This window comes from Anolis sagrei, chromosome 3 (assembly GCF_037176765.1).
Source record: "Anolis sagrei isolate rAnoSag1 chromosome 3, rAnoSag1.mat, whole genome shotgun sequence".
Classification (NCBI taxonomy): Eukaryota; Metazoa; Chordata; class Lepidosauria; order Squamata; family Dactyloidae; genus Anolis; species Anolis sagrei.
The window spans coordinates 153,333,754-153,347,568 of record NC_090023.1 but is presented as its reverse complement, the minus strand read 5'-3'; the positions used below and the strand labels follow the sequence as shown (position 1 = coordinate 153,347,568).

At 43.0% G+C, this 13,815-nt stretch overlaps 1 protein-coding gene across 1 annotated transcript in view; it reads left to right on the top strand.

Annotated features, from left to right (window-relative positions):
• Positions 1 to 4,326: 4,326 nt before the first annotated feature.
• Positions 4,327 to 13,815, top strand: part of ZCCHC24 (zinc finger CCHC-type containing 24) — a 158,086-nt gene continuing 148,597 nt past the window's right edge. The window contains 2 exon segments of the mRNA XM_060769062.2: positions 4,327 to 5,114; positions 5,117 to 5,193. Coding sequence (XP_060625045.2) covers positions 4,910 to 5,114; positions 5,117 to 5,193 — 282 coding nt within the window. The 5' untranslated portion in view covers positions 4,327 to 4,909.

The following is a 13,815-nucleotide window of genomic DNA, read 5'->3' as shown; positions in this document are numbered from 1 at the left end:
TAAATCCATTACTATGCAGTCTTCAAGTTGATGGAGACCTCCTTCTCCTTATTTAAAAAGTTAGGGCAGCCAACTGAGTAACTGAATGATTGCAAATATTAATACTGCTACTTTAAAATGTAATATGTATTATTATTGTGTACAAAAACCCTGCTTTTCAAGTTAATGTAGTTAGGATCTATATTGGGGGTCCTCAAACTAAGGCCCAGGGGCTGGATGCGGCCCTCCAAGGTCATTTACCCAGCCCTTGCTCAGGGTCAACCTAAGTCTGAAACGGCTTGAAAGCACACAACAACAACAATTCTATCCAGACAAAAGCAGGCCCACACTTCCCATTGAAATACTAATAAGTTTATATTTGTTAAAATTGTTCTTCATTTTAATTATTGCATTGTTTTTAAGTGTTTTTTTTTTTGGCACTACAAATAAGATATGTGCAGTGTGCATAGGAATTCATTCACGTTTTTTTCAAATTATAATCCGGCCCTCCAATAGTTTGAGGGACTGTGACCTGGCCCTCTGTTTAAAAAGTTTGAGGACCCCTGATCTATATAGTTGAAACAAATAACATTTTGTTCCTTTAATGCCTGTGGCAGTCACAAACTCCAGGCCTCAAGATGAATACATCCCTAGCTGTACCAAGTGAGAGTCCACCTATGACACTCCTCCTGTTCAAAACACATTGTATCCTAGGTGAATCAATTTATCTTAACACAACAAACAAGCCAAAAAAAAACCCCACCAAAAACAATAACAACCCAACATCGTTCCTCCTTCTTGGCATTCAAAACTATTACAAAATAATCAATAATTTGGTGCCATTTTGCCGTATGCAAAATCTGCATGGATTACATGCTTTGATAACCTGGATTATATAGCAATGTAGAAGGGGCCTACAGTGACAACTACTTCCAAAGCCCTTGGACCCATCACTGTAACTTTTCTAAAGGCAACAGTTTTGCGAGTTTCATTGCATCTCATACTTCCTAGCTTTGGTAAACCATCTTGAAAACCAGATTGGGAAAAGTAGGATATAAGTAATAATAATAATAATACCATTATTTGGTTCTTGGGGGGGAGGGGGGGAGGGGGGCTACCTAGATTTTCCAGTCCAATTCACACATTGCCAAGTATTTCCTTCCTCAGGAAAAATTCAGAAAATCAACAGTTGAGTGAAGAAGAGGCAAAGATATCTGTCCATCTTCCAAATACAGAAGGCATTAGGTGTATTGAACTGCATTATATTAAGTCTATGACTGGATCTATGCTACCCTATAGCCCAGGATTTCATTCCAGATTATCCTCTTATCCCAGATTATCTGGCAGCCATATAAACCCATTTTAAAACATTTTCCCAGCCAAGATCCATCAATGCCTTCCCAGCCAAGATCCATCAATGCCTCTCAAACCAATTCAGGACACCTTGCTACTCTAGCTTATTGAATTTCCCCCTCGAATTTTGTATCAATTCCTTCCACACAGCTGTATACAATCCACATAGAACTGGATTATATGGCCTTGTGGACTCAGATAATCCAGTTCAAAGCAGATATAGTAGATATCTGCCTCGATATTGTGGTTTATATGGGACCCCTATCCTAGACACTTGGGAAGTGTGTGACATGTGATCCAATACAAAAGTCAGCAGAGGGATCTTGTCTGCTGTGTATTAATCTTGTTGTGTTTCAAATAATAAACTTTATTTGTATCCCATCCCATCTCTTTGAGAACACTCGGAGCGGCTCACAATATAATTATACAAATCATGTCAACAACAACATATAAATATATCAAATTTAAATTAAATCAACAGTTAATAACAAGGCAAAACAATATTAAAGAAATGGGAAATTATTGTTTCCACTTGATGCTTGATGTTTTGTCTTATGTCTGTTATAACAGGCTGTGCTTTTTATTTAGTTTTAGTTAAAGTTATAATTTGTATTTATATGTTGGGTTGTATAAATTTTGTCAGTATGGATGTATTGTTGTTGTATTCGGGCATTGAATGTTTACCTTTTATGTCTGGATCCGCCCTGAGTCCCTTCGGGGAGATAGAGCGGAATATAAATAAAGTGTTATTATATTATTAAAATAAAGCGGCATTTTAAAATGACATAAAACATATTCATTAAAAATCCCAGCCACAAAGTTTTTAACTTGGTTTGTGGTCTTTATACATTATAAAAGCAACGAGGCAAACTTGTCAGCTTTCCGCAGGGCATGTAAGACATACCTGTTTCGACAGGCCTTTGATTTTTGATATTGCTGTTTTTAAATTGTTTTAAATTGTTTTTAAATTGTGTTAGATTTTAGCCATTTCTGTAAGCCTCTCCGAGCCCCAGGGGAGTGGCGGCATATAAGTTTGAATAATAAATAAATAAAATAACTGTCTTCTCACACCAGAAGCAACTTGCAGTTTCTCAAGTCGCTCCTGACACGACAAAAAAACCCCTGTCTTCTTGAAAAGATGTATTGATCAGCCATTTGGCCTGATCAAGACACACATTATAAAAACAACATACAATATACAACTGGTCTGAATAAAAATATCAGTCAGTCAGTAGCCTTTATTTCGGTCAACAAACTATCTGCCAAGTCAAGTGAAAATAGAATGATGAAATACAACAATTAACAATTAATAACATCACATTTGGCTTATAATTAATAAAAACAAGTATCACCATTTGCTATCGGCCTTCCAAGGTCATTTACCTGACCCTTGCTCAGGGTCAACCTAAGTCTGAACTGACTTGAAAGCACACAACAACAATCCTATCTCATCAGCCAAAAGCAGACCCACACTTCCCATTGAAATACTATTAAGTTTATATTAGTTAAAATTGTTCTTCATTTTAATTATTGTAGTGTTTTTAAGTGTTTTTTTTTTTTTGCACTACACATAAGGTAGGACTGAAGGTGAACCCGGCGAAGACTGAGATTCTCTGGCATGGCCGCCCGGCAGGTCTCACCCCCCCTTCGATGGTGCCACCCTATCTCCATCGACCACTGTTAAGAGCTTAGGTGTCGTCCTGGATTCACAGCTGACAATGGAAGCTCAGGTCGCTGCTGCCAGCAAACAGGCCTTTTTCCATCTACGACAAGCGAGGCAACTGGCACCCTACCTATCTGACGAGGCTCTGGCAACTGTCATCCATGCCACGGTCACGTCTAGGCTGGACTATTGCAACGCCCTGTATGTTGGCCTTCCTAGGTCTACGACCCGAAAGCTTCGTATTGTTCAGAATGCGGCAGCCAGGTTACTCACAAGAACGCCCATGAAATGCCATATAACACCAGCGCTGCAACATTTACATTGGCTTCCAACTGATTACCGTGGCCTGTATAAGATGCTAGTTCTGACCTTTAAAACTCATTACGGCCAGGGTCCATCGTACCTTAGGGACCGCCTCTCCTTCTCCCATCATCGGAGGTCGCAACGACCAGCCCAACGTGACTTACTCCATATACCGGGTCCTAGAGAAGTGCACTTGGAAAGGACCAGACGCAGGGCTTTTTCTATTTCTGCCCTTGCCTTGTGGAATTCCTTGCCGCCCTTCATGTGAGCCATGTGTGACTTAGGACCTTTTACTCTAGCACTTAAAACCTGGCTTTTTACTAGAGCATTCGATCCCTGTTGATTTTTAATTTTTGTATGTATGTATTTTATCTTTTATAATTTAGCTGTAAATCGCCTAGAGCATTCTCGGATGGAGGGTGATTAATAAGTTATTAAATGATGATGATGATGATGATATGTGCAGTGTGCATAGGAATTCATTCATTTTTTTTTTCAAATTATAATCTGGCCCTCCAACAGTTTGAGAGACTGTGACCTGGCCCTCTGTTTATAAGCTAGTACATGAGCTAGTACATAACTTTCTTCTCAATTCGCTTCTGACACGACAACTAAAATCAAGCCACAACATAAGGACAGCAACTGACTTCTGACCAACGTCTCCCAACTTCAGGGTTCCCCGGAGGGGGGGGGGGGGCGACGGAGGGAAGCGTGGTCTCGCTCAGGATTGGCTCACAGCTTCCCCTATGCAAATTGTTGTCCGCGCTCGGAACTTCGACGCACCAATGGGCTTCCTTCTCTCCTGGACCCCGCCCCCCTCGGGAGTGATGCCTATGCAACAGGAGGAACGCAAGAAGAACTTCAGCGGCCTCGCTCGGGATTGGCTCACAGCTTACTTTATGCAAATTATTGTCCGCGCTCGGAACTTTGACGCACCAATGGGCTTCCTTCTCTCCTGGAGCCCGCCCCCCTCGGGAGTGATGCCTGTGCAACAGGAGGAACGCAAGAAGAACTTCAGCGGCCCCGCCTTCCCAGGGAGGGGGGGGGCGAGTTGAGAATAAAGACAGATAGCGGATCGGCCGCAAGAGGAGAGAGAGAGAGAGAACGGGATAGGGAGAGGGAGGCAAGGCGCGCGCGCGCGTGAGAGGAAGAGAGAGAGGCAAGGCGCGCGCGCAACAGAGAAATAAAGAGAAGCAAGGCGCGCGCGTGAGAGGGAGAGAAAGTATGAAATAAGGCGCGCGAGAAAGAGAGAGAGCGCGAGGACAGCCGAAGAAAGTTTGCCACCAACTTGAAATAAGGCGAGCGCGAGAGAGGGGCAAGGCGCGCGCGCGAGAAAGAGAGTGAGCGCGAGGCAAGGCGCGCGCGCGCGCTGAGGAGAGAAGGGGCGGAACAGCCGAAGAAAGTTTGCCACCAACTTCGCCGCGGCTGCAGTGGAGGAGCAGGAGGAGCGGCCGGTGGGGCGCTATGCCTGAGCTGGAGCGAGGAGGGCTGGCTGGGCCTTGAGGGCAGGGAGGCAAGGGTCCCGGAGGCCCAGGAGGAGAGCCGTGGGGGCAGGAGGGCGGCCCGGAGAGGCTCTTTCAGGCAGGCAGGAAAGGAGGGAGCGGGGCCAGGATGAGCCTGCTCTCGGCCATCGACACCAGCGCCGCCTCCGTCTACCAGCCGGCCCAGCTCCTCAACTGGGTCTACCTGTCCCTGCAAGACACCCACCAGGCCAGCGCCTTCGAGGCCTTCCGCCCTGAGCCCCCGTCCGCCGCCACCGCGTCGCAGCCCCACCACCACCAGCAGCAGCAACAGCAGCAGCCTGAACTGGGCTATCCAGCAAGGGCAACGCCGAGCTGGGCTCGTCCCTCAACTCCAGCTATCTCAACAGCTTTCTCCAGCTCCAAAGGAATGAGGTAAACAGATTTTTTTGGGGGGGGGGGGGGAGAGAGTTGGCCATAGTCGTGTGTAACTAAACGTTCAGCTGCTCGGAGGGAAAGGCGTCGCTGTCTTCATCTTCTTTCTATCTATCTATCTATCTATCTATCTATATATCAAAATGCTCTATGCATAATGAGTACCTTAAAAACAAAAGAACCAATGAACGAAATCACACCAAATTTGGCAACAAAACATCTCACTACACAAGGAGCGATCATCACTGAAAAAAATTATGATATTGTCATTTGGGAGTTGTAGTTGCTGGGATTTATAGTTCGCCTACAATCAAAGAGCATTCTGAACTCTATCAATAATGGAATTGAACCAAACTTGGCACACAGAACTCCCACGACCAACAGAAAATACTGGAAGTGTTTGGTGAGCATTGATCTTGAGTTTGAGAGTTGTAGTTCACCTACATCCAGAGAGCACTGTGGACTCAAACAATGATGGATCTAGGTTCTATAGCCCGAAAAAACCAACAGGAACCTAGTGATTCCAGCCATGAAAGCCTTCGACAATACAATGATGGATCTGGACCAAACTTGGTGCAAGAACTCAATACACCCAAATATGAACACAGATGGAGTTTGGGGGAAATAGACCTTGACATTTGGGATTTGTAGTCACTGGGATTCACAGTTCACCTACAATCAAAGAGCATTCTGAACCCTATTAATGACACAATCGGGGCAAACTTCCCACACAGAAACCCCATGACCAACAGAAAATACTTAAGGCCATTCAGTCAAACTCCCTTCACCAGGGCAAGAAAACGAAATCAGAGCCCTCCTGACAGCCACCCAGCCATAGATATAGATAGATAGATATGATTCACACACACACAGATATAGTATCATAGATTTGAAAGGGACCCCTAAAGAAGGACAATGATATGTTGCATGTTCCACAGTAGGCAAACCAGACACTCTCCACATCAACACTGACAAAGAGACAACAAGTAATACTGTTTACCCACAAGCATAAAGACATTACATATATTAGAAACCAACATTTTCTCATTATTTTATTTTCCAGGTCAACAGACTGGGCCACAGCAACGCGTGGCAGGGGACAGCTAGTCTTATATTATACTAGCCGTCCCCTGCCATACGTTGCTGTGGCCCATATCGGAGTTTTGTGTGGGAGATTTCGCCCAATTCTATCGTTGGTGAGGTTCAGAATGCTCTGTGATTGTAGGTGAACTATAAATCCCAGCAACTACGACTTCCAAATGTCAAGATTCGATTTTCTCCAAACTCCCCCAGTGTTCACATTTAGGCATATGGAGTATTCGTGTAGAGTTTGGTCCAGATCCATCGTTGTTTGAGTCCACAATGATCGCTGGATGTAGGCGAACTACAACTCCAAAACTAAAGGACACTGCCCACCAAACCCTTCCAGTCTTTTCTGTTGGTCAAGGGAGTTCTGTGTGCCACATTTGGGTCAATTCCGTCGTTGATGGAGTTCAGAATGCTCTTTCATTGTAGATGAACTATAAATCCTAGCAACTACAACTCCCAAATGACAAAATCATTGTTTTTTTTTAGTGAAGAACATACATTGGGTTGTTAGGTGTATCGTGTCCAAATTTGGTGTCAATTCCCCCAGTGGTTTTTGAGTTCCGTTAATATCACAAATGAATATTACATTTTTATTTATATAGATTATATCTATCTATATATAAATGCTCTGTGCATAATGAGTACCTTAAAAACAAAAGAACCAATGAACGAAATCACACCAAATTTGGCAATAAAACGCCTCACAACACAAGGAGTGACCATCTCTCAACTATGATTTTGTCATTTGGGAGTTGTAGTTGCTGGGATTTATAGTTCACCTACAATCAAAGAGCATTCTGAACTCTATCAATGATGGAATTGAACCAAACTTGGCACACAGGACTTCCACGACCAACAGAAAACACTAAAAGGGTTTGGTGGGCATTGATCTTGAGCTTTGGAATTGTAGTTCACCTCCATCCAGAGAACACTGTAGACTCAACAATGATAGATCTGGACCAAACTTGGCATGAATCCTCAATATGTCCAAATATAAATACAGATGGAGTTTGGGGGAAATAGACCTTGGCATTTGGGAGCTGTAGTTACTAGGATGTATAGTTCAGCTACAATCAAAGGGCATTCCCAACCCCACCAATGATGGAATTGGGCCAAACATCCCACACAGAACCTCCATGACCAAAGAAAATAGTGTTTTCTGGTAGTCTTTGGTGACCCATCTGACACCCCCCTGGTGACCCTCCCCCAGGGGTCTTGACTTCCCAGCTTGAGAAATGCTGCCTTAAGGCCATCCAGTCCAACTCCCTTCACCAGGACAAGAAAAGATAACCAAAGCCCTCCTGACAAAGGCCATCCAGCCATTCACGTACACACATATCTGTATATGACAGATGCAGTATCAAAGATTTGAAAGGGACCTCTAAAGAAAGGCAATAATATGTGGCATGTTCCAGAGTAGGCAAACCAGACAATCTCCACATCAACACTGACAAAGAAATACTGTTTACCCACAAGCAGAAAGACACTACATATATTATTTATTTTCCAGATCACCAGACTGGGCCACAGCAACATGTGGCAAGGGACGGCTAGTACAGAAATATATCAACACAGCCAGGCCCCTAGGCAGGAAAATAAAAACTCGGGAGGGATTGGAACTTTTTCCCCCATCGACTACCTCATCACACTAAAGAATGAATCCACTTAAAATCTGGTTTCTTCCCCCTTCAGGTTTCTGGGGTTTGTAGTTTAGTGAGTCTGTTAAAGGCTTCTCCCTAAACTACAAACCCCTGAATTCTGAAGCCAACTTACCGGTAAGAATGCATCTCCTTCTATGAATCAACTAGGATGTTAAGATTGTCTGGGGAGACCCTGCTCTTGATCCCGCCTGCATCACAAATACGTTTGGCAGGGCCGAGAGACAGGGCCTTCTCAGTGGTGGCCCCTTGGCTGTGGAACGCCCTTCCCAAGGACATTAGATTGGCCCCCTCTCTTTTAACATTTCGGAGGAAAATCAAGACCTGGCTGTTTGAGCAAGCATTTGGAAATCTTTAAGGCAGTGTAACAGACATAGGAATATGAAACGATTGGACGATGAGATTGGACCCTTGTTTTTAACTAGGAGACGGAGACCCTGGTGGCGCAGTGGGTTAAACTCCTGTGCCGGCAGGACTGAAGACAGACAGGTCGCAGGTTTGAATCCGGGGAGAGGCGGATGAGCTCCCGCTATCAGCTCCAGCTCCTCATGCGGGGACATGAGATAAGCCTCCCACAAGGATGATAAAAACATCAATTCATCCAGGCGTGCCTTGGGCAACGTCCTTGCAGATGGCCAATTCTCTCACACCAGAAGCGACTTGCAATTTCTCAAGTCGCTCTTGACATGACAAAAAAAGGAGACGGAAATGATTTTATTGACCTTGCTATGATTATATATTATACGTTAATGTTTTAAATGTTTTAATTGTTTTATGATGTTGCTGGGTATTGAATTTTGCCTCTGTCGCCCATAGGCTGAGAAAGGGTGAGTAAAGCTTGTGTGGGATATGTGAAATCCCCAGTTCCAGATTTTGTAGTCTTCAGAACTCAGTGTACCTGTCCGAACGCCCATAGGCTGAGTCGCCCATAGGCTGAGAAAGGTGATATACAAATGTAGTAAATAAATAAATAAATAAATATGTGATGAGATCCCGAGATGACTTTTCAGGTCAGTGTCTCCTGATCCAGCAGGAGATCTCAACAAGGCCCTGAGATTACCATCACTGTGCAAAGGTTCTTCACAGGGAATCGGTCCTGAACCATTACTCCCTCTTTAAACCAAATCTTGTCTTTTTTAAAAAAAATATTTATTTTTATTTTATTGTCTACCTCCCTTGACATACAGTTTATAGACTAAACTACAGAAATTACATTTCAAATATCAGTCTCAATTTTTCCACTCCACATCTTAATACATTCTTGAAATAATTCCTAACTGAATCCGACATGCTCTTAATTATTATTATAGCATTTTCTGTGTTGTCTATATTGTTCAATTTACAATTTGTTATTTCCACATTTAAGATGTTTACTATATTATACCAATTTCTTAGAGTCCACTTGATTTTAATGTATTGTCGAAGGCTTTCATGGCCGGAATCACTGGATTGTTGTAGGTTTTTCGGTCTGTTTGGCCATATTCTAGAAGCATTCTCTCCTGATGTTTTGCCTGCATCTGTGACAGGCATCCTCAGAGGTTGTGAGGTGAAAGACCCATGAGGCTTGGGAAACTTTGATAAGAGTTTATTTATTTATTTATTTCGGTCACTTCTACCCCGCCCTTCTCAACCCCTGAGGGGGGACTCAGGGCAGCTTACACCGGCACAATTCGATGCCAACAATTCAACAAATAAATTACATAACAGTAGTTAAAACAATCAATTAAAACAATAACAATTAAACAATTAAAAGCCAATCTAGTGGCCAACGTTCACCGAGTTCTAATATCCATAAGTCCATTCAGCATTACCATAGTCCTTTCCAATTTCTGGCCATCATTATCTTGTCAGTCTGCCAGATTACCCAAAGGCCTGGTCCCATATCCATGTTTTCAGCTTTCTTCTGAAGGAGAGGAGGGATGTTGATGACCTAATTTCCCCGGGGAGTGAATTCCACAGGCGAGGGGCCACCACCGAGAAGGCCCTGTCCCTCATCCCCACCAGCCTCACTTGTGATAGAGGCAGGGCCGAGAGCAGGGCCTCCCCCGAAGATCTTAAACTCCGAGGTGGGACATAGAAGGATATGTTCGGACAGGTACACTGAGTTCTGAAGACTACAAAATCTGGAACTGGAGATTTCACATATCCCACACAAGCTTTACTCACCTTATTCTAGCTCCCGTTTCAGTCTTGCCATGCCTCCCCAAAACATCTTATCTGGAACTGCTTTTGCAGCACAGCCATGGATTGTTTATGTTCTCATATGGAACCTGTACTCTGCTTCCAGATTAAAGGATGCATGATATTCAATAGCTGGGAATTAAGGGAATTCCTATGGAATGAGAACCTGTGAGTTGCAAGCATTCAACGACTGGACAGTTTATACATTCAAGTTTATGTTTCTGCCAAGACAGAAAGGAAAAGGAACCATACCAAGGACACAATAGCAACAACTAGGAGAAAGAGGTCTAAAAAGCAATATGTAGTCTACTGTATACCATGCATCTGTGGACAAGCCTACATAGGGACCACCAAACGCAGCATTGCCCACACACGAATCAAGGAACATGAAAGGCACTGCAGACTAATTCAACCAGAGAAGTCAGCCATAGCAGAGCACCTGATGAACCAACCTGGACACATCATATTATTTGAGAACACAAATGTTGGACCACTTTAACAACCACCATGTCAGACTACATAGGGAAGCCATTGAAATCCAGAAGCATGTGGACAATTTCAACAGAAAAGTGGAAACCATGGAAATGAACATAATCTGGCTACCAGTATTTTAAAAAATCCTCTAAATCAGGACAGTAAATAAAGAATGACTCCCAGAAAACAGGGGAATTCCAGACAATAAACATTCAGTGCTAGCTAACACCCCCCCCCCCCCCCCACACACACACAAGATTCCCCCAGGCAGGAAGCAGCCAGGTTTTGAAGCTGCAAGGCCATTCAATGTTAAACAAGGTATTTATTTATTATTTGCGGTATTTGTATACTGCCCTTCTCAACCCCAAAGGGGACTCAGGGCGGTTCACAGTGTTGGCAACAATTCAATGCCAAGGTGGCCAATTGCAACATTCACACTTGCCTCAGGCAGACAAGAGTTCTTTCTCCCACCCTCCTCCAAACACCACACCATACTTAGACTGCACCCTATACATGAAATGTGTAGGCTAACCAGGGAAATCCGCTCAACTATTTGGGTTGAAATCTTTGATACCTCTTCTTATCCACAGGAAATACATATCCTGGCAATGGAGTCTGTGGATTTTCACTAACTGAGCTTTCACTTGGTTATCAGACACAGTCTTGTTCATCTAAAGTCCAATGACATAGGTTCTTTTCTTTGTTCCTGTTCCATTGTTTCTTTGGCAGGGCTTCCACTATGGTGATTGACAAATTGTTTTAGTGGAGGTTGGAAAGATAAAACCAAATGGGTTGTTGTAGGTTGTCAATAAGGCCGATAAAGTCATCACAAGCAATATACAGTAGTAATGACATGGTTTGGGTCTAGGTTACCTAAAGGATCGCCTTCTTCCATACAATTCGCCCCATACATTTTGGTCTTCTGGGGGACGTCTGCTCCAACCAGCCAGAACCAACTGACAACCACCATTGAGAGGACCTTTGCATTGGCCCAAGGCTGTGGAACGACCTGCTGGAATTTAATAATACATTTTATTTCTCTTCCTCCCCCCCCCCCCCCACCCATCTCCTTGAAGGGACTCAGAGCAGCTTACATCAGAGGTTAAAGAACAATACAAAACACATAACAGACAGTAATGAAAGTTATCTCAAATATTAGCATAGTTTCTGGGTATATTTGAGATGCTGATTTTTTTTTAAAAATGGCAGTAGTTTTTTACTATCAGTTCTAGTTTTTTCAGATACAGAGGACATACCATCTATCAATCACCAAATTCTTGTCCATAGAAAACCATGAAAACTAGTGCTGACAAGGTCTGTCCAATGCAATTTTCTGAACCAACACCACCCTGGAACAGGCCTGAAAACCAAGACAGCAAGAAAACAAATTGGTTGGGCTGTGATAGTTAAACTACATTTATTTTACAATGTGGATGCACCCTCAAATTTAAAAAGGTTATGCCCCATTTCTCCCCCTCTTCTCCTTTTTGTACTGTAAAAGTGTGACTTCTAATATTGTGTTCAGTTTTTCTGTGATTGAGATGGCCAGTTGGGAAGCCTCACGGGGACTGGAGCTTACTCCGATTTCTGTTGTGGGAAGCCAGATTTCCCTTTCCTGCTCATGTTTTCTTTTTGGTGTGTGTGTGTGGGGGGGGGGGGGGGGTCATTTCCTGTTGACATTGTGGTGAATTATTACAGGGGGACCAACTGGGGGAAACCTCTTTCATTGCCTTTGCTTATCACTATCTTAACATTCAATGAGGTAAAGACTGACACGTAACAAACTAAGGAAGCAGGGGAAGAGAACTTGGCGAACGTCCCATGGTTTCTAATCAGCAACTTAATTTTGTGCATTAGTTCTGAGACCAATCAAAATTCAGTTGGTAGGACGGTCAACAATATTATCATGTTGTGGTTAGATATGATGAAAAACTTTTTAGTTTTGTTTTAGAAATTCTGTAGAGTTTTTAATGTTCTGCTAAAAGGGTTTTTTTTAATGTTGTTATATGATTTTCTTTTTCTACTCACTCTGTTTCTACCACTTGGGAATCTCTCTCCATTACTCCACCCCATCCATGCATCTTCTTTTTCCTAGACATCATTACTGCAGGCAGAAGGCATACTTCCATTTGCTTAGTGTGGTTGGTAGTTTGTGAACCGCCGTGAGTCGCCTTCGGGCTTGAGATACAGCGGTATATAAGCAAAGTAAATAAATAAATAAATAAATAATAGTGGGCTTGACCTAGGATTGAACTGGAAGGCAATGCGGTGTGTAACATCATATCTCTCTATTAATGTGAGGCAAGCAGAAGACCACTATGGTGTTTGAGTGTTGGACTATGACTCTGGAGTTTGTGTTCCTGCTCAGCCATGGAAGTTCACTGGGTGATCTCGGCCAAGTTGCTCTATCTCAGCTTCAGAGGAAAACAAAAGCAAATCTCCCCTGAACAAATCTTGCTGTGAAAAGCCTATCCTACCTCATGATAGGTTCAGCTTAAGGCAAAAATGAAGGCACACAACAAGAGTAAAGTGATTTTTCTTCTTTACTTTTAGAGTGCCTTGTAGATTTCTTTCTTTCTTTACTAATTGTTGTATATTCCAGAGAAAGTAATGGAATGGACTCTGAAATGTTTGTGGACTCGCCAACAAGTGTAGAGGTGGGAAGAAAAGGAAACTGGTTCACTGAATAGTTTTCAAACTATATGGACATGATTCAGAGCACCAGGTGTTTGATGGCTGCTGCTAATATTTCTTTCTTTTTTGCTGAATGTGTGGTCTTTTTATTTCATCTCCTCAGTTGGCTGCTATCATCGAAGACTAAAGCTTCATCTATGCTGCCATATTATGCAATTTAAACCATTATAATGGTCAGTATAGACCAGTGGCTCCCAACCTTTTTTTGACCACTTTCCAACATTAGTATCAAATCCGTTTTTGGTCAATTTTAGATTTGGTTTGGTTATTTTGGGTTCTGACTCAGACAATTACATTGAATAGACCACATCACCTCCAGTTTCTGATACAGAACATATGTTATTCAGTAGTTGCCATCTGCTAACAGAAAACCATATTTAATAATCTAGAGCTCATGTGGTATTAGTATACCATTGATATACTTACATACTTAGGCAATCCCTCGTTGTCCGAGTAGGATTGTCTTCCAAGATCGGTGTACTGGTGGTGGGTCCATAGGTGACTGTGGAGCGCTATTCTTGATCTG